Source organism: Artibeus jamaicensis, unplaced genomic scaffold, assembly GCF_021234435.1.
Source record: "Artibeus jamaicensis isolate MK-2021 breed Jamaican fruit bat unplaced genomic scaffold, CSHL_Jam_final contig_391, whole genome shotgun sequence".
NCBI lineage: Eukaryota > Metazoa > Chordata > Mammalia > Chiroptera > Phyllostomidae > Artibeus > Artibeus jamaicensis.
The window spans coordinates 10377864-10397256 of NW_026521814.1; the positions used below are offsets into that span (position 1 = coordinate 10377864).

A 19393-nucleotide genomic window follows, 5' to 3' on the forward strand; every position below is an offset into this window, starting at 1 on the left:
CAGCCAGTTCATGTAGTTAAATAGGGTTTTGGATTTTGTTGGCCAAGCCTCCTCGAGGTTACAAAAAAATAGAACCAGTTTCCTGCCCTCAAGCACTTTATAGTCCAGTCAAGTGAAATTGGGAGAAGGCCTTATCCAAGCAAGTTTACTTGGGAAAATTTAGTGAAAGTTGAGCTCAGGGTCTTGAAGGCAAACTCCTGTGTAAAGCCTGGAGCTGGAGCTGGAGCTGGGTGGTCATTGGCGAGGAGAGCTTTGCTGGGGCGGGGGCAGGATGGCAGGAAAGCCAGCCAGCAAAGGCACAGGCCTCTGTGTGCGTGGAGGGCCTCGGGAGGGAGGGGAGCTGGGGCGCCTCCTGGTGGTGGGTCGGGGGTGGCCCGGTGGTAGTAGGAAGGGTACGGCGCTGGCAGTCTTTCCCGTGTCAGGTAATGTCTGAGCTTTGGTTTCTTTGTGTCCAAGTTGCTGAGACATATCTGAATAAAAGTATATGTGAAGGACTCTAATTATAGAGTGTCATAGTTGGCTCACTACTCAGGTTTGCCGCCTTTCTTGTAAAAAAGAATATTGGGCTGTATGAGGAGTTTCTCCCTAGGGTCACAGTGAAAAGAGTCCCTGGTGCTTACTCTTACTGCTGCGACTGGGGAGGAGGGATTTGACATTCTGGGGCGTTCTCTCAAACCAAGTGATGGAACAGGGCTTCAGACTTTGATTCACAAAGAGGTGGGAGTAGTCCATGTCCAGGTCCATCTTTCTTCCACCTTCCAGCTCTTCTTTGTGGGTGGTTAATTGTTTGATTGTTAAGGTCGTAAATGCAGGCTGTGCAATTGAGTCTGACCTGGGCAGGTCCTTTGTGAACCGTCATCCTTGTTGCCCTAAAATTAGGGGCTCCGATGAGATCAAGCTGGGCTCCTCCAGCTCCTCCAGGAAACCAGGGCCTGGTGCGGCTCGGTGGCCAGCAGAGCTGCCCAGAGGGATACTGGGCTCGATAATACACGGCTCAGTGCTGCCGGGAATGAGTATTTGTGAGTGCAGAGTGCACGGGTGTATTCTTTCCATCTCTAAATGACCAGCTGCCAAAATAAGGAAAATTCGTCACGTCACAACTTTGTGTATTTGGGGGGATGGGTGTTAATGTGACGGTTGACTGGTTTTCTAGTTCTAGAAGCAGACCCTCTCTCCTGAGAGGATTTCACACAGGCAGACGCGCAAGGGTTGGATAAAAGCACACACAGTTTTTAAAGCCTCCTCTTCCCCAGGTGGAGCAGAAAGGGGTAGAGGATCCTTAACCAGAGAGAGGGGAGGGGAGGGAAGGGCAGAATTCTCAGCAATCCAGCCAGGCTGCCAGGGTGCTGCTGGTGGCTGGGGGATGGTGGACGGGGGCGGGCATTCGCTGTCGGCCACTCTCCCTTGGAAAGCAGCTAGAGGAGGGACAGTGCTTCTGTCTGTGCGCAACTGGAAAGTCACCCGGTGGGGGGAGGGTGGTCTCCTAAAGCCAGAGGGGCTTTGTTGACCAGACGAGCTGCCCTTGGGGAGCCTGATCACAAGGCGACTGCTCACAGGGCCCTCAGGCCAGAATGGCTCACCAGTCAGTGCCTGTGAAACCCCGGCCAATCCAGCCACACGGTTGGAATTTCAAGCAGGACCTCACTAAATCCTCACTAAATCCAAGCTGCTGCATCAGTCAAGCTCCAGTGCGAGCTTTGTGTCTGAGGCTGAGGTGACTGTGATTTGTCTTCCAAACAGGCATTTTTTGAGGGCGTGAGGGCACCCAGGACGACGGGTGTGAGGCAGGGCTGTCCTGGGGGAAGTTTGGACGTATGGTCAGCCCAGCCAAGGCTGGACACTTGAACCCACTTTGTGCCTTGTGGGCAGTCCGCTGACCAGAGATGGCTCGGCACAGCGCGGCCTTTGTGGGAACGGGCCTAGACCCTCCAGAAGGGGAGAAGGGGTGACCCGGGGGCCTTTTCTAAGACGTCCGTCCAAAACATAATGTTCTCTGACTTGGGGTCTTTCTTAAAGAGCTGTTTTCTCTACCCTTGATACAAGGCAAGGTTTGTTTTCACGCCAAGTGTTCTACCTTATACCTGAGCCTTTATGAAGTAAGTCATCCCATGGCTGCTGCCCCCTTGGTTACTTTATTTCAGGCAGCAAAGATCTGCTGGTTACAAACACATTAACCTAAAACAGTTGTAATTGTGGGTGAAGATAGAGGTTAAATTTGGTTTTAAAATATTTTATTTTGTTGATTTTAAAGGGGTGGGGGCGGGGAGAGACACACAGACATCAAGCGTTCTGCTCCCCCTATTCATGCACTCACTGGCTGCTTCCATGTGCCATGACCAGGGACTGAACCTACAGCCTTGGCGTATCAGGACGATGCCCTAGTCAACCGAACTACCTGGCCAGGGCCTCTAAATATTTCAAATAAAATAAATTGATTTAAAGAAGTGAGCTAAATTTCTTTGCCTCCCCATTTAATAATAATTCTTTAGCCGAACTTCAGGTCTTACCGTTACAAACTTTAAAATGTTTTGGAGGTACTCTGGAGCACAACCAGCTTAGACATTCCTTTTAGAAAGTACAGTCAAAGAAACATGAAGTTTGAAAAATTACTTCATGGAATATGGATAAAACTTTTAAATGAATGCTTAATATAATGCTATTTTAAAAACTTTTAAGGATTTTATTTAAGTATTTTTAGAGAGAAGGGAAGGTAGGGAGAAAGAGAGGCAGGGAGAGAAACAGGGATGTGAGAGAGAAACATCTGTCAGTTGCCGCTCACACGTGCTCCTTTGGTGACTGAACCTGCAACCAGGCAAGTGCCCCGACCAGGATTTGAACTGGTGACCTGCTTCGTGCGATGATGCCCAACCAACCGAGCCACACTATTCAGGTTATTTAAAATGTTTATATAAATGATCAAATGTGGGCAATGAACTATTTTCATCTACATCATAAAAACTTGAACATCGGCCAAACTTACAAATTGGCCAAAAAAACTCCAAAAAACACTGCCTCTTAAAAAAATTGTTTTTTCCATGCAGGGCGTCTTATGCATAGGTCTGCACCTGGTGTATGAGGGGTGGCAGTGACAATAAAGAGAGGTAACAGCAGGGAGGAAGACATTCACCTTCACACTGCAGGGGAAGGACGCTGTGATGAAAATCCGATTTCTTCAGGAGCTGACTGGACTTGACTTGGGGTTCCCCGTGGCATTCTAGATCAGGTCGCCCTAGTGGCTGAAGGGGCACTAAAAGGCAGAAAGCCCTGGGGTCTGACCTTAAAGGAAGGAGCCAGGGTCAGGTGGGGTCTGGGAAAGGAAGGGCGGGGCGTGGGGTGGTCTGCCCTCACCGCCCTGCAGACCATCGGTGAGGCAGGGACTGCAGCGGGGTGTGGCTCTGGAACTGGGAGTCTGCGTGCAGGACCACGGACGCCACGTGACGCCGGCACCCACCAGCTCTGCACAGAGTGCGGGCTGCTGGCCTGTAACACTGACCAAATGCAGAACAAAAATCGGGTAACACTTTTTTTTTTTTGCAGGGAGAGGGATGGAAATGTTGACAGGTGGATGTTTTACAAAACTTAAATCAATTCTAACTCAATGAAAAATAAAAACGAATAGGTTCTTGTAGAAGTAGGTAAGGGAGGCAGTGATAACACTGTTGGAAAAGAAGGCCGGAGCTTCTAGAGCGACTGCTGGCACCCACAGAGGGAAGCCTTCCTCTAGCATTTGAGTGTTTTGCGTGCGGACAACAGCTCCCAACCCGCTGAGTCCAAAGTGAAAACTGCCCGCAGCAGGCCCCACCCTGGACTCCCTTTCAGAATTCCAGCTCAGGGTGAGACCAAGCCAGAAATGGGCCTTTTTATACAATAGCCGAGCAAGACAACCAAGGATTACCAGGCAAGTGATGAGAGCTAACAGCAAAAAAGGGATGGCTGAAGTAACCAGCAGAAAAACTAGAAGAAGCAAATAATCCAGGAATAGGACGAGAACTGGGGGGGGAGGGAGGAGGGTACTTCCAGGTAAGAATGTATTAAATTCACAAAATAAGAATAGGGTGCATTATGTAAAAGGCACAATCAAAACAAAGAGCTTTTGTTTTGGAGGTTATAAGAGATGAAGTTTAAAATTTTATTGAATTTAAATTTTATTTAAATTTAACCTAGCAATACTGGAAAATAAAGTTGAATCTCAGAGAACCACAGAGAGGGAAGGGAAATGAGAGAAGGCAGAGTCATCCAGGACCTCCAAAGAGAATGGAATGAGGGAAGGGATCAGCACGAGAGCTCCCTGGAAGTCAATGCGCAGAGTCTGGACCGAAAGGGGCCACTGTGTCCAGCAAGGGAACAAGGGCTCACTCACTCACCCTCTGTCTTGCTGTTCAGCACCTGGGGTGAAGTGCAGAGCCTAAGAGTCACCCTCAAAGAAATGAAAATTAGACTTACATCAGAATTGTTATCGACAGCGCTGGATATTAGAATAAATTAGAGCGGCAACATCAAAGTCCCTACACCCACACTGTCCACCTGGTGAGAGTGGGATAGTGGCATTGTCCGTCTTTGCAGGAACTCAGTTTACCTTTCATGTAGTGTTCCTTGGATGGTGTCTTAAGAAAATGATTCAAATAAGGGGACACCTTGGTGCCCATCAGTAAATGAATGGAACAAAAAACTATGGTACATTTACACACTGGAATTCTGTGCAGCAGAAAGAAAGAAGGAGCTCCTACCCTTTGCAACAGCATGGATGGAACTGGAAAGCATTATGCTGACTGAAATAAGCCAGGCGGTGAAAAACAAATACCATACGATCTCACCTTTAACAGGAACTTAAACAACAAAACAGACAAGCAAAATATAACCAAAGACACTGAAATAGAGAACAAACTGACAGTGACCAGAGGGGAGAGGGGAGGGGATTTCAGAGGAAAAGGGGAAGGGTCTACAGGAACAAGTATGAAAGACACATGGACAAAAACTAAGTGGGGCGGAAATGGGAGGGAGGTGGGGAGGGTTGGGAAAGGTGGGCTGGGGTGAGGAAAAAAAGTCCCTGAAGTAAACCACCTGCCAGCTATAATGAAGGGGGAACAGCATACGTGCCCATGGGCCCCTGTTCAGAATCGTTAGTCCCATTGTTATTCTGGTCTAGGTTTACACTTAGAAATGTTTTGAGCCTTCTGACTAAAGGTGTATAATTCTAGGCAGAGTCAATACTTCATCCAAATTGTCCTACATATCTGAATATTGTCAAACATCAAATTAGTGTCTTTGAGGATCAAAACGTGATTATCAATTAAAAAAAAGACAATGTGGGATCCCAGGTCAAAGCAGGTCACCCCAGGAGGGCAGGAAGGGATGTCCTGGATGCCCCATAGGAAGACTGGAGAAGCACCCTGAGCTGTAGCAGGAGGTCCAGGGACTCTGGGAAGGAAACCTGAACAAACGAGAAACCCTGATTGAATACAGGTATGATTGAGAGTGTAGGAAAGATTGGGGCTAGAGTAAGCATTGGAAGGTGAAGGGCAACGAGAAGTGCCAAGAACAGCAAAAGTCATGGTCCAAATGTGCAGAACACCAAGCAGGTGATAGACTGCAAGAAAAACCTGACCTTGATGCTGGGAGCAGTTTCCTCTGAGGTCAGAGCCTTTGGTTCTGGTCTCAGACAGAAAGAGGATAATTTCAATGCAGTTTAGTTCAGTGCTGACTAATGTTTGCCTGGTTCCATAAAAGAACAGATGGCTGAATTGTGGTTCCAAAACAAAAGGGAAGTGGCGATGGCCCGATGGTAATGGGAAAGCAGAGCCCGTGGTGGACGGTGGGTTTGGAGAAGCCCAGGAGGAGGGTTTGGGAGGGAGAGTCACACTGCTGGCTGGTCCACTCACCGATGGGGAGTGGAGAGGCTGTACTGAAGTTGATGGGGGACACTGGGGGTTAAAATGCATTATTTAAATCTTAAAGGGTAGCAGATAGAAGAATTAAAGTAATACAGTAATTAGACATAGGCCAAGGAGCAAGTAATTTAAAGTCTTTTCATATTGTGGGGTCAAAAATTGTTGCTTAATGCTGGTTAGTCAAGAATAAATGTACTATCATAGTATCTAGAGCTAAAAAGTTAGGAATCTGTTGCTTTCCACTATAAGTTCTTTCTTTTTGATTTGTATTTAACAAAAATTAAGAGCTGAGTTTGAAGACTGGTTAAATGTAGAGGGGACAGTTGAAATTGTGATGCCATCTTCTAATTTTTTAGGGCTTAATTGGGACAAACTAAGAAGGCTGTGTTTTAAATTAAGCAATAATAGTGTCCTTGTTCTAATGGAGCAGTATTTCACATTTCCTGAGACAGCGTTGCATGGCTGGGGGCAGAGTCTTTAATCCTTGAGGAAATGAATTACTGCCAAAAACAATGAAGCAAAGCTGCTATTGTCCTCGGAGTTTGAAGAGTGCCCCAGCTTTTAAGGCTTTGGTTGAAGTAGTTACATAAAAGTATATTAGTTGGGTGAGAATTGGACTCTAAGAAACAGGAGTGTGGCCTGGTTGAAGAAGTTTGAATGAAGTAACCTTGTGTGACTGTGGATCCTGAATCTTCATGCCAAGAATTCCGATCTAGGCTGAAAGACCTGAACTTTTATAACGTGCTCAGTTACTCTCTCACTTGTGTAGTTTGTGGTTAGCCTTTTACATTGTAGTTTACTCTCTCAACTTGCGTTACTCCTCTTCAGTTTTGTCTTACATTCTAACTGTGGGTCTCTGACGTGTCGGAGGGCCCAGGCAGTTTTTATGCAGCACAGTTTACAACAGTGGAGGTGAGTGTCCACTGGTCACGTGGAAATAATTTGGGCAGTAATTTTTCCTGCGCCTTTTGGTGTCTAACACAATCTTAGTTCAACCCGAATTCTTACCCTTCTTTGATGCAGTTTTCCTTTTGGCCTGATATGGAAATAGGCTTCTGAGACCCTGTGCTGTTAATCTCCCCCACTTCCCTTTGGAGGCCATAATTTATATCCCTTAGTCCCAGTCACTCTGCATTTGAGTTGTTGCTATAATTCTGAATTCCTTCATACATACTGGCTGGGTCAGTAGTAACTGAACAGCCCTGGCAGCTGCTGTTGTGGGTACCCTGCTGGTGCCCAGAGAGTGCCGGTGCTCACACTGAAGGCAACATTAAAGAGCACTGGGGGGCAAAGGAAAGAAAGCTGGGATTTGGGCAGAAACTTCGTTTAGGCGTGGCCTGAGGGATCCCCGAGATGCAGACCATTCCTTCTGGAGCTGCACCCTCTGCTAGCTCAGGAGCTGGCTGTGTTCCCAATGGCTTAGACCAACACCCAGGCCCTGAAGGACTTAGATTGGGAAGCAGATGGGCTGCACCAGGGCCAGTGTGATTGACCTGTCTTTGCCAGAAACAGCCTCAGACAGTGGGCCGTGCCCTCCTGTGATTAAGGCTGGTTCTAAGCAGAATTAAGAGCTTGCTTGTTTCCTGAACCAGAGAGGGCAGCTTTACCTTGAGGATTAAGACATCTGCCAATTGCCGAGCTTGGTTGGGGTGACTCTGTTCTCCCATCAAGGTGCTTCCCTACCTTTTCCATGACTCTGATTTTTATTTGACTTAATTCCATGCCCTCTCCCCATCATTGTTTTCCTGTGTGTGTGGCCAGGGACACCCCCTCACCCCATCACTGTCTGCCTTCCTCCATCCCTGGGTGGGACAGATTCCTCGGTGAGCTCACTGCGCCAGCTCTCCGGGGACCTGCAGGAAGGATGGTTCTGGGAGCCCACGAGGGGGAGGCAGCAGGACCCTGGCCTCCTGCTGCCGCCCCCCTGCTGTGTGTGTGGTCTGCTCTCATCTGCAGTAGCTTCAAGTAAAGCGGGCATACTTCTTGAACTACTTTTCACATGTGCTAAAAGTGTGAGGCACTTCCAGCACATGTGAGATTTAGTTGCCACAGCCCTTATAAGCAGCCAGCAAAGTGGGTTTAAGTGCCTGCTGTTTGTCATGCATGTTAAAGGCCTGCCTCAGCCTCCGCGGGGAAGGGGCCGAGGGGAAGGGGCCCGGGGGGAAGGCGGAGGTGCCAAGGAGGGAGAAACCCTAGAGTGCAGCCAGGAGACAAGGGGCTGGAGGAGGCACTGCTCTGCACATGGAGCAGTTTCTGCAGCTTTGTAGCCACGTGACATGTGGAAGCACCTGTCCCTGCAGGGCTCAACAGGCAGTGGAGTGTTGGGCCCCCGGGCTCCAATCTCTGACCTGGTCTAGCACCAGGCTGTCCACCCCCAGCCCATCTTGTTGCATCACACCGATTCCCACGCCTGCTTTTCCTGACTCCTCCCCTCTCGGCCTTTGCAGGTGCGGAGCTCCTCACCTGGCCCCTCCAGCTCCACCGGCATTTGCATTTCCGGGCGATGCCCTTCCTTGCAGGCCGGCTTTGGCGTCCCCTCTGGCCCACCCTCACCTCTTCTCTACCTGTCCCTTGGGACCTGGCTCCCCAAGGGACAGGTTGGAGGGGGAAGGGGTGAGTCTTTAGTCATATTAGGAGGCTCTTGAATGTTAGTGGAATGAATAAGAGAGGCAATGAGAGAGTACAGTAAACAGGAAACAGCAAGTTCTGTACCTGCCCTAGGTAGCTTGCCAGCCTCCTTGGGTGCGGACAAGGAGGAGACAGGTGGTCAGAGAAGACACACAGTAATAACCTTGGAGCTCGGGGCTGCTCCTTCCAGCCTTCCGGTCGGAGCTGCTTCCCTTTGCAGGAACTCTCTCCCCCTGCCTTCACCCCACCCGGCCGCAGTCACGCTCTTGACTCCGCCTCCCTCTGCCTTTCGGAATTTAGCCTTTCATACGGAGAGGGCTTGTTGCTTGTGTCAGTGTTTCATCTCTGTAGGTTTCGCCATTTCAGCTGGGTTTCAAATGCCTTAAAATCCTGACTTTTATTTATTAGGAACTATTTTTTTAAAAGCATGGAGAAAACATGGTTCCAAATGCAGTCTTTGTCCTGGCTCTCAACTAGCTGTGAGATTGTAGGGCTGAGAAATTATCCTCCTTCCGCAGGCCTCCGTTTTCCCATCTGTGGAGTTGGAGGCCGGGTGCTCTCTCCGGTCCTTCCAGTGCTCACTCCCTGTGACTCTGGTTCTGGCCCCTGCACCTTGCTTATAGCCCCCGAACCTGGGACAGGGGTCCAGCCTTGTATCTGCCAGGTGACTGAACTTGTTCACTCACAGTGGAGGCCAGTTCAGCTCTCAGCTGTTTGTTGGAGCTCATGGATCAGAGACGCTAGTGGAACAGGTGTGGGGCAGCTCGGTGCAGGTCCCTGTGGCCCTTGGCTTTGCCTTTGCCAGCAAGTTCCAGGCACCAAGGACCCCTCCTTGGTCCTGCTTGGTCTCAGTTCCAGTTCTGTACCTTGGTGTGATTTGTTCTGTTCTTCATATGTGCAGGCTGACTGCCACCAGCCTGGGGTCAGGGAGGAGGGATGGTGTTAGGGACGTGGGCCCCCATGTGAGGCAGATCTCCCTGGGTCTCTAAGACGTTGCTTCGTGGCCCCCCCTGGGCGGTGGCTGGTTCCCTGTTCTCTGAGTGCACTTTCTGCCTATTGGACCCACCACTGCATCACACTGGTTAAAAAAAAACACACATGAAAACCTTCGGTGGGATCACACCAGAGACAGCGGTGGTGGGGCTGTTTGGTTTGTGGGGTTTGTTTTTTCCTTCTGCACCTGAGATTTGTAGATTTCTCAAAGGCAGGAGGGGCTGATTTCCTGTGGGGGGGGGTTTGTTGTTTGTTCATATTGGTTTTCTCCTGCCCTTTCCCCAAGCTCCAGCCGCATTGCTCTCTGTCCAGTGGGGTGTTTTTTTCTTTGTTTCTTTTCCTATTTGTTCCACCCATCAGCCAGACCCCAACGATTGTAAAACTGATGGTGAGTGAGGAAAGGAGCATTAGCGGAGGAGCTTGGCAGAAAGGTCGTAGGTCTGCAAAGATCCCTCCTGGCTGTGAAACAGTGAGATACCAGTGTGGGAGGGGAGAAGGAATATTACTGCGCCTAGTACATAAGTGGCACTCCCCGACACCTGCCCTAGTCCTTTGAGCAAGACTGATTTGCTGATAGTGGAGGGGTTTGTTGGAGACACAACCGCCAAGAAGTAAGAGGTGATGGGGAAAGAGGCCAAGGCTGTGAAAGAGAAAAATTCATCAAGCTTTATCTTGGGCAAAGGTTACGTTCTAAATCAGTATGGTTAAAAGAAAAACTGAGGCACGTTAAAACTTTACGGGTTTATTTGAGCAAACATTGATTTAAACCACCTAGCTGGGAGTGGTGCGTGCTCCACCACCAGGAGCCAGTGGAAAGGCTTACACAGACAAAGCAAGGAAGCAAAGAAAGGAAGTTATTTGATCAGCTATAGTTTAAAGCCTTATTGGCTATTTGTGACTGGTTGTTCGTAGGGTTTGATTTTGTAACCTTGAGACATTTACCAGCTTAGATATTTTTTGCTCACATGGGGCACCATGGCATGAGGGCCACATCGGTCTGATGGCCTCCTTATTGAACTAACTGAAAACAATGTAGAAGCTGAAATTACCTTTGAACAATGCCTCAGGAAGGGATATTATTAGAAATCAACATATTATCACTTGATAAGTTTAACGTGGCCTTCCAATGTGGGAGTGTTGGTTTTGTCTGTTGAGTTCCACTTGGTCTCCTTGGTTAGGTGGAGGGGTCATGTTCTATGAAAAGTGTCTTAAAACACCTGAATCGTACGCGGGAGAGAGCTTCTGGTATTATGAGAGATGGGTATGTTTTCTGTCCTGTTTCGGCAAACCCTCTCCCAGTGAGTGGTGTGTGCTGTAGTTGTGCGTGTGTGTGTGTTGCAGGCACAGGACTCTGCCCTTGCTCCCCCTCGCCGCCTAAGCTGGCAGAGAATTACCCTAGTGGCCTTCTTGACAGAGCATAATCTTGGTATCTCTTGGTCTAACTGAAATGTTAAGTGTGTATTAAGTTCACATCTCCAAATTCTCTGTTTTGCCCACAGGCTGCTGGTGGGGGCCCCTCGGGCGGTTGCCCTCCCGCTGCAGAGGGCCAACAGAACTGGAGGCCTGTACAGCTGCGACGTCACCTCTCCGGGCCCTTGCACACGGATCGAATTTGATAACAACGGTGTGTTCCTTTGCACTCACTCTTGACTTAGCATGGCCAGCTTGTCTGTACCACTTGTCCTTTCCATGAGGAAAGGGGGTACAAACATTTATTCTTGGAGAGAGGGCCTCTTTTAAATGTATCAGCCTTAACTTTTTTTTTTTGTCTGCCCTGAAAACATTTACTACTTTCTAAATCACGTGTGGATGCAGGGTATTGCTGCCCTTCCTAAGGCTGGTTCCTAAACCCATATGGTGTGTTGATGCTGCCACCTAGTGACGTGTTGAAGTTCTACAGGAGGCTGTCAAAAAACTGAGTTGAGAGCAGGGAAGAAAATTTGAATGTGCTTATCTTGTACACAGCAGTGGAAAGTCCTTGCTTGCTGTGAAAACATTTGGGAGAAAGTCAATTTTAAATTTCAGATCTCTCTGAAATGGGAGCTGAGCAATATGGATATATTTTGCCCTACTGTCTCAGAGAGAGGCATGTTTGAGAAGGACTCTGTGCGTTGGGCAGAATAATTGAGGTTCTGAGAAGCTCCAACACCTAACTTGGCGTGCTTGGGCTGAGTATATTTGCAGATGCATCTTTTATTTTTATGCTCTTTTTTCATCTTTTAGAAATGACTTTTTTGTTACTTTTGTTTTTTAACCAATTAGAAAATAATACATGTTAATTATGGGAACCTTGTCAGTGGAATTCACCTGTAAAGAAAAACCCACAGGGAATCTAGACATAATTGCTGCTTATTTAACATTTTGATATTTCACTCTGTCACTTGGAGTTGCTTAGTTTTCCTAGTTCTATAACGGTTCAGGATGGAAAACCGTGCCCACTGTGGTTCTCGTTGAGGAGGGCAGACATCTTGTGGGTTCAGATTGATTCAAACCGAGATGAGCAGGTGGTGGTATTAGTGGTTGCTCTCTCTTTGGTGGGGAGAAGGGGTAAAAGAAATGTATTCCCTTCCTTGTTTGGCATCAGTGGAAAGATACAAAATGAACCTGTGGCCTTGTGTTCACATCTTCAGTAAAGAAAGGAATAGTTTGTGTGGTTAGGTAACCAGTTTGGGAGTATGTAGAACAGTGAGCATTTTCTGTTATTTTGGATGGTGGGTGGAGTTTGGAAGCTGGATTTTGACATTGTTGCTTAAGGGACATATGGTGGAGGGCCCCCTTAGTCTTAAATTTTCAAAAACCTTTCTGTACTCAGGACTCTGGGTGTCAGAGGAGGTGAAGGGCCACCTGGTAGAGTGATGTATTTTATGTAAATAATTTTATGAACTATTTTTACCAACAATCACCTATCCGTTTTCTTAAGATGAGAAGTAATCTCCCTGGATTGAGTAACTAAGTTTACTAAGTAGTTAACGGAGCCAAGGCTGTTTAGAAACCATTTCTTGTATTTTTGTTCATCTGTTGGTTGGTTGCATGTTTCAATGGCTCTAAATCCTAACTGTGTGTGTAACCTGTGCCGCTCTCCACAGCCGACCCTTCATCGGAAAGCAAGGAAGATCAGTGGATGGGGGTCACCGTCCAGAGCCAGGGTCCGGGGGGCAAAGTCGTGGTAAGTGTAGAGAAGCGTGTTCATCCCACGGTGCCTGCACGCCGAGCTGATGGCCGTGGATGCAACCGTGCTTCTCTTTGGAACATTCAAATTCAAAGACCTTACTGAAAAACCTCTGTTGACTATCTCAAACTCTAGATGGTCTTAAAACCAAAAAGAGAAAAACAAAGCTAGTCATGATCCAAGGGACTATGGAGCTTTTATAGATGAGGTATAGAAAACTAAGGGAATGGTCGTGGAAGATAAGATCAGATCATTTTAAACTCTTACTTATTTATTTCAAGCTTCTTCCAATAGAAGTGGGAGCGAAGACGAGAGGGTCTTCATGCTGCACAGCCTTGGAAGGGCCCCCGAGGCTGGATTATGATGATCTTTCCGTCTCCTTCAAAATCTGGTGACTGTAACAATGGGTATAGAATTTTGAGAAAAATGAGAATCGTAATGAACATCGACTCTTGCTTTTTAAGGGCTGTAGTATGGGAAATTGACATGGCTATGGCACAGTATTTCCAGCTGGTGTCAGATGGAGTACAGCCTTGGATACCCTGTAACACCATGGGGACGGTCACATCTTTCCCAGCCGAGCTCAGAGTGTGAGTTAGGGTTTAGGTTTACAAGAGAATAGTGTGTGTAAAAGGAAAATGCCTACTTCAGCCGTGTTTGCCCGATCCCCATGAATATATACGTGCCTGTGATTGCTCTCCTGGAATGTGCTGTTTTCACAAACAAACCGATGTGCAGATGTGTGTAGCTACTGAGAAAGAAAACGGAATAAGGTATTTCTTTTGTTTACGTGACAGGTAAATTTATAAGTAGATCACCTATGGAGTATTCGGATTGGAGCAGGATTTTCTGGATGAAAATAAGACAGAAGTCCTGTGGTGTCTGAAGGCTGGATAATAGTCTTCTTAGGGGCGCTTTGGGGAAGATTTGCCGGTTTTGGATCCAATCCTGGGACGAGGGCATGTTTAACATCTTCTTTATTATTGACAGTTGTGTCAATTTGTAATGAAAAACATCAGGTTTGTAGACGTGAGTGGGCTACTTTCTTCCATCTGTTTGCAGACATGTGCTCATCGATATGAAAAAAGACAACATGTGAACACGAAGCAGGAATCCCGAGACATCTTTGGAAGGTGCTACGTCCTGAGTCAGAATCTCAGGATTGAAGATGAGATGGACGGCGGCGACTGGAGTTTCTGCGATGGCCGACTGAGAGGCCATGAAAAGTTTGGCTCTTGCCAGCAAGGGGTGGCGGCTACTTTTACTAAAGACTTTCATTACATTGTATTTGGAGCCCCGGGCACTTATAACTGGAAAGGTAGGACGTGTGTCTTTATAAAAATAGAGATTAGGATGACTACATAGTTTCTGTTACGTGCACAATGATTTGGTACATCTTAAATTAAAATGTGTTATCAGGTACTTGTGTATTACAGAAGTAGGGTAAGATATTAACATCTCCAAATTACATGACTTTAAAAAATAAATAATGAGGTACACTTTGGGATCTTCCCCCCTCTACCAGCAATTTACGTTAATATGAGTAGTTAACTGTTTTTCTGTAAGGACATAATAATTAACATTATTAGTGTCGCTGTTTTATATTTGCCTATTTCATGAAGGCGCAAGTTTCCATTTTAAGGCAGTGACCTGAAAAGTGATAAGGATTGAGTCCTGTCTGTCAGGCACAAAGAATAGTGTGTTAACACAGACGTTTCTTTCATTACATCCCGACTGAAAGGCTGCGCTTTGGTAAGAGAGTCGGGAGGAGAAGTGGCAGGTCGGGGATGTTGGATGGCCGTTTGGGACGCCTTGCAGACACTGTCTAACGGTGTCGTTTAGTTATCCTTGCAACGCAGTGAGAGGAGAGAGACGTTGGGGAGCCGGGGAGAGTGGGCCATGGTTTTGACTGGGTGAACCCCTTGGCTCCTGCAATGATGCTGAACTTCTGTGAAGACGTTAGCTAGGCGCAAAAAGCCAGTGGGCTACAAAGAACATTTTTACCTACCTTGAATGCATAATGAAGAGCAAGACATCTGATTTAGAAATAAGACTCTCTTTGAGAAACTTATTAAAATAAATCCTATATTATGACATTTTCACTAGTCAGGAAAAACTTAGAGAAAATTTTCCTTTTCCATTAAAAAATTTCCAAGTTTTTAAAACCCTGTTGGATTCGACCCTTGAGAAGCGCCTCCCCCGTGCGCCGTCCTGGCGACTCCTGGGAGCAAGAGCCTGAGGTCTCCCCGCGGCTGATGGAACCTTCCACTTCATGCTGTTTGTGAAACGCTTCAATTTGGAAATAGCTTTATTTTAGCAAGAATAGATGCCTCACATAGTAAAACAAAACAATAAAAACACCCATCAATTATGTATGTTTTAATTTATGGGAAACATGTCTTATCTGCTTTATAAATCCTGATTTAAAAGTTTTTTTTTTTTTTAAGTCACATAGTGGGTTTAGTATATAAAACCTTACTAATGAAAAATTTTAAAAGATGAGTCTTGGTTAAAATGAAGAAGTGTTCAAAATATTAATTTCATTGTTATACTGTAGTAAAGCAGATAAACTGATTTGGGATTATAGGAACTATAAAGTATCATCAGATTCATATAATTTTAGAAAAATTGTTTTCTGTAGATTTAGTTACCCAAGTAAACATTCCATTTTCATCCACTTGCATGGCATTGTCAACATAATTCATGAACATGCATGTTTTTAATACTAGAACAACTTCCTTTGATATAAAAATTTGCATGAACATGATTTTTTAACTTTAATAACCTCAAAAGTCATCTCTTTTTTTCTGCCTTTTTTTCCTCCAAACTCTTCTTGCTGTATTTAGTGGTAACACCAGGAATGTTTTACAGGAACCACCTGTTTTATTTTGTTTCATCTTCATTTTGTTGTTTTTTTACCATTTCATTCCTTTAGGGATCGTTCGTGTAGAGCAAAAGAATAACACTTTTTTTGACATGAACATCTTTGAAGACGGGCCTTACGAAGTTGGTGGAGAGACTGACCATGATGAGAGTCTGGTTCCTGTTCCTGCTAACAGTTACTTAGGTAGGAACCAGAGCAGGTGGCACGCCTGCCTCTTCAGATGCCTCTGGGGCACACTGCTCTCACAAGACCTTGGACTTGGAGGCTGAGAGTAGGTCAGGTGGAGCCAGGGGCCTGTGGCTGCCTTTACTGGAATTTGACCTAGGCCTTGGTGTTTCAGAGGCATTCTGACTGATGCTTGGGGTCCTTCCCTTCTGACCCGGGCCCCCTCAGATGGGGAGGAAACCGGCTGTCTCCTAGATCCGTCTGTCCTCTGTGTGGAAGTCTGTTTCCTGAGCAAATGTTGGGCCTGTGCACCCTGAAGTGGCTGTTCATGTAGCTGTGGGGAAAATGCGTGGGTTTTAGTAAGCTGAGCCGCCTGCCCTCTCCTCTCGTGCCTCTTTCTAGAGATACTCCGAAGAACCACATTTATGAAGTTACTCTTAACTGGCAGGGCCGGACCCCCATGGCCTTCCTCTGTGATTACCTTTCTCCAAGGGCTGGCCCTGCTTCTGGACTGGGGCCCCCATGTCACAGGGCCCCTGGCGGGGTGGCACGGGGCTTTCCCGGAGGTTGAGCCGGCCTGCAGAAGCAGCTTTGAGGACACCAGATTAGGTCTAAGTGCCCATTCCTTAGCTCCTTAGGCTTGTTTGCATTACTAATGGGTGTCCTAAATTATTCATGTGCCATTATGGTAATTGCACAAAGGCTTTTAAAGGCTTTAATTCTTGGTATGAAGTGACATAAAGAATAATTACTGTGCTTTTCTTGGAAAAAATGTAAAAAATCTCCTAAACTCAAATAGTAACCTATTTTTTTTAAAAGGAAAGTACCCATGTGCCAAAGATATTACTGGAACAATGAATGAAAAGGAAAAAAGGAAAGAAAAGGTAGAGATACAAGAATACTTCTGAATAATATGTTAAACATATTCTTAAAAATTGTCCTAAATGTCAACTGCTATTGAAAAAATAAGTTCTAATTTTATGGGCAAGTATGAACAGTACTGTTACTTTAAAACACTTCTCAGACACTCCCCCCACCCCTAGACTGAAGCCTTCGTGTGAGGGCCTAGAGCAGGGAAGGGGAAGTTATACTCACCAGGTGTCAAGCACCTACACTTAGTGCTGTGCGGGTCTCATTGGATCTTCCCAACAGTATTGTAAAATAAGTATTATTGTCCCTCTCGCTGGGTGTGTGGATGGCTTTGCAGGACATGAAGGGGACACAGGGCCAAGCAGTTTTCAGTCTCAGTTACTGAATACGGTTTTTCAAGGTAAATATTACCAAGAAACTAGTACTTTATTTGAATATACATTAACAGACAGCCTCTCTTTCAAATGCTTGTTTAGGGGTAAGTTTATGGTGAGAAACATTTAATTTTAATGGCTCTGGGCAAGAAACCAGCACTGTACCTTCACTGGTTTGGCTCATTTGACTGGACGTTGTTCCTCAAAGCCCAAGGTCTCCGGTTCAGTCCCTGGGCAGGGCACCTGCCTGGGTTATGAGTTCTGTCCCCAGTCGGGGTGCAGGCGAGAGGTAAGCAGTCCGAGTGTCTCTCTCACACCCATGCTGCTCTTCCTCTCTTTCTCCCTCTGTTCCCCTCTTTCTAAAAATAAATAAAATCTTTCTTTAAAAAAAGAAAGAAACCAACATTTTGGTCTTTATGATAGAGGCCTGTGGATTTTGTAAACTTAGTTACTCCTGGAACATTTGGATGCGAAATACATTCGCTGCTTTAAGAATGGGTTTCCTCAAAAGTGGACGCCTAGAAAAAAGTCCTTTGTATTGTTCCATTTTAGTTGTGCGTGCCATCCACGCACCTGTCATTTCATGAAATCGGTGGGTCTGAGGGATAAAATGGCTCTGCTTGAAGTGGTGGAAGCTGGCAAGGAGAGCGGCTGGCCAGGTGTGGCCTCATCGTGCCTCTCACCCCGCGTAACTGCTTTGTCTTCCGTCCCTCCTGCCCCCCACGTGTGCGCAGGCCTGCTGTTCCTGACCAGCGTCTCCTACACAAACCCTGATCAGTTTGTGTATAAAACACAGCCTCCCAGGGAGCAGCCCGGCACGTCCCCTGATGTGATGATGAATAGCTACCTAGGTGTGTGACCTCTGAGATGACAAACAAATTGTCGTGGTCATGGTCATTTAAAAAATTTTTTTTGATCCATACAGAGCATAAATCTTTTCATTTTCTGTTTCATTTCAAGTGAAGCACAAGTAGAAAGCATGCCGGGCGGAGGCTCTGCTGCCAGACGGTGTTCAGAGCCGCATTTGATTCTGTCGCCCTGTTCTGAACTCGTGGCTCATCCTGTTTTTCGACTCACTTCACATTTTGAGAACTGCAACAGTAATGGTGAAACTTGCCATAAATAAAACCCAGTGAAAAGGGCGGGCTTATGTTGAAATACTATTCTGCATCGGCCTCACCCTTCTGTAGAAATACTTGTTTAATTTGAATGGCCTTGATAGGGGCATTTACATTTGCTCCCGATTAAATCTTCCATTTGTAATCCGACATCCTACCTGAGGCTTTATGATGAGGTGTCTGATGTGTTTTGCTCCCTCCTAACAAATGTGTAACTGATACGGATGACAACTTGCTCACCTCTACTGCTGACGTACGTTCTCAAATACTGAACCTCATCAATCATGGTTTTGTTTGCATGTTCGCATCTGAGAACTAAGTTGGTTCAAAATAATGAACTGCTCTCTGGAGTCCTGATGGCGTTGGCCTCTGTGCTCGCCTGATTGCCGAGGAGACGGATGAGAGGGATGTTGCGAATCATTTGTTACAGCAGAACCGTGTGGCGTGCACTCAGTTCTGCTCCGTGAGGTTGTGTGTCTCTGTGTGTGTGACGTAAGTGTACTGTGATAATTCAGTATCTAGTTTGATCTCTAGTTATAGCAGTTCTAGTATTAAAATAAGGTTTGAACTGATTCTTACAATGAATGAATGCGTCACGATTCCAGTTACACAGGTGCTGTGTAGTGTGGGTTCTTTCTCTTTAAGTCCGAATATAGTTCCACAGAAAGCAGTGAAATGCCTGCCACTTCTGCTTGTCACATCTCCTCGCTCTGTGACATTTCTGTGCCATGCACATGAGAGCTGGTGGGGAGGGTGGGGAAGAGAGGGGTGGGAATCGGAGGGAGATGGTAGTCATGTTACCAGTGCTCAGTACCTCCTAACAGAGTTGATGTGGCCTGCATTTTGTTTTTCTAGGCTTTTCTTTGGACTCGGGGAAAGGGATTATTTCTAAAGATGACATCACTTTTGTATCTGGTGCTCCGAGAGCCAATCACAGTGGAGCGGTGGTTTTGCTAAGAAGAGAACCGAAGTCTGCACATCTTTTCCCCGAGTACATATTTGAGGGGGAAGGTCTGGCTTCTTCGTTTGGCTACGACGTGGCAGTGGTGGACCTGAACAAAGACGGGTGAGAGCCCCAGTTGTTTTACATTCATACAGGCACTGTTGCTTCTCTGGCTTCTGTAGGCCTTGAGAAGAGCCAGCCGTCCTTTCAGGTTAGTTGATTCAAAGTATTTTTGTTGCCAAAGTTTTCCCATCCTATCCTGTCTCCGTCACTTACCTGTATTTTTCACACACTATAAGATGCATTCCCCCCGACCTCCCCACAAATTTGGGAGGAATAATGGTTGTAATGCTGCTGTTGA

The 19393-nt window shown here is 46.4% G+C and overlaps 1 protein-coding gene across 2 annotated transcripts in view; it reads left to right on the plus strand.

Moving 5' to 3' along the window:
• Nucleotides 1-19393, plus strand: part of ITGA6 (integrin subunit alpha 6) — a 68547-nt gene that overhangs the window by 18393 nt on the left and 30761 nt on the right. For both annotated transcript variants that reach the window (XM_037151275.2, XM_037151276.2), the window contains exons 2-6: nt 11009-11133; nt 12596-12675; nt 13741-13996; nt 15614-15745; nt 18945-19155. In XM_037151275.2, coding sequence (XP_037007170.2) covers nt 11009-11133; nt 12596-12675; nt 13741-13996; nt 15614-15745; nt 18945-19155 — 804 coding nt within the window. The remainder of the gene's footprint in view (nt 1-11008; nt 11134-12595; nt 12676-13740; nt 13997-15613; nt 15746-18944; nt 19156-19393) is intronic.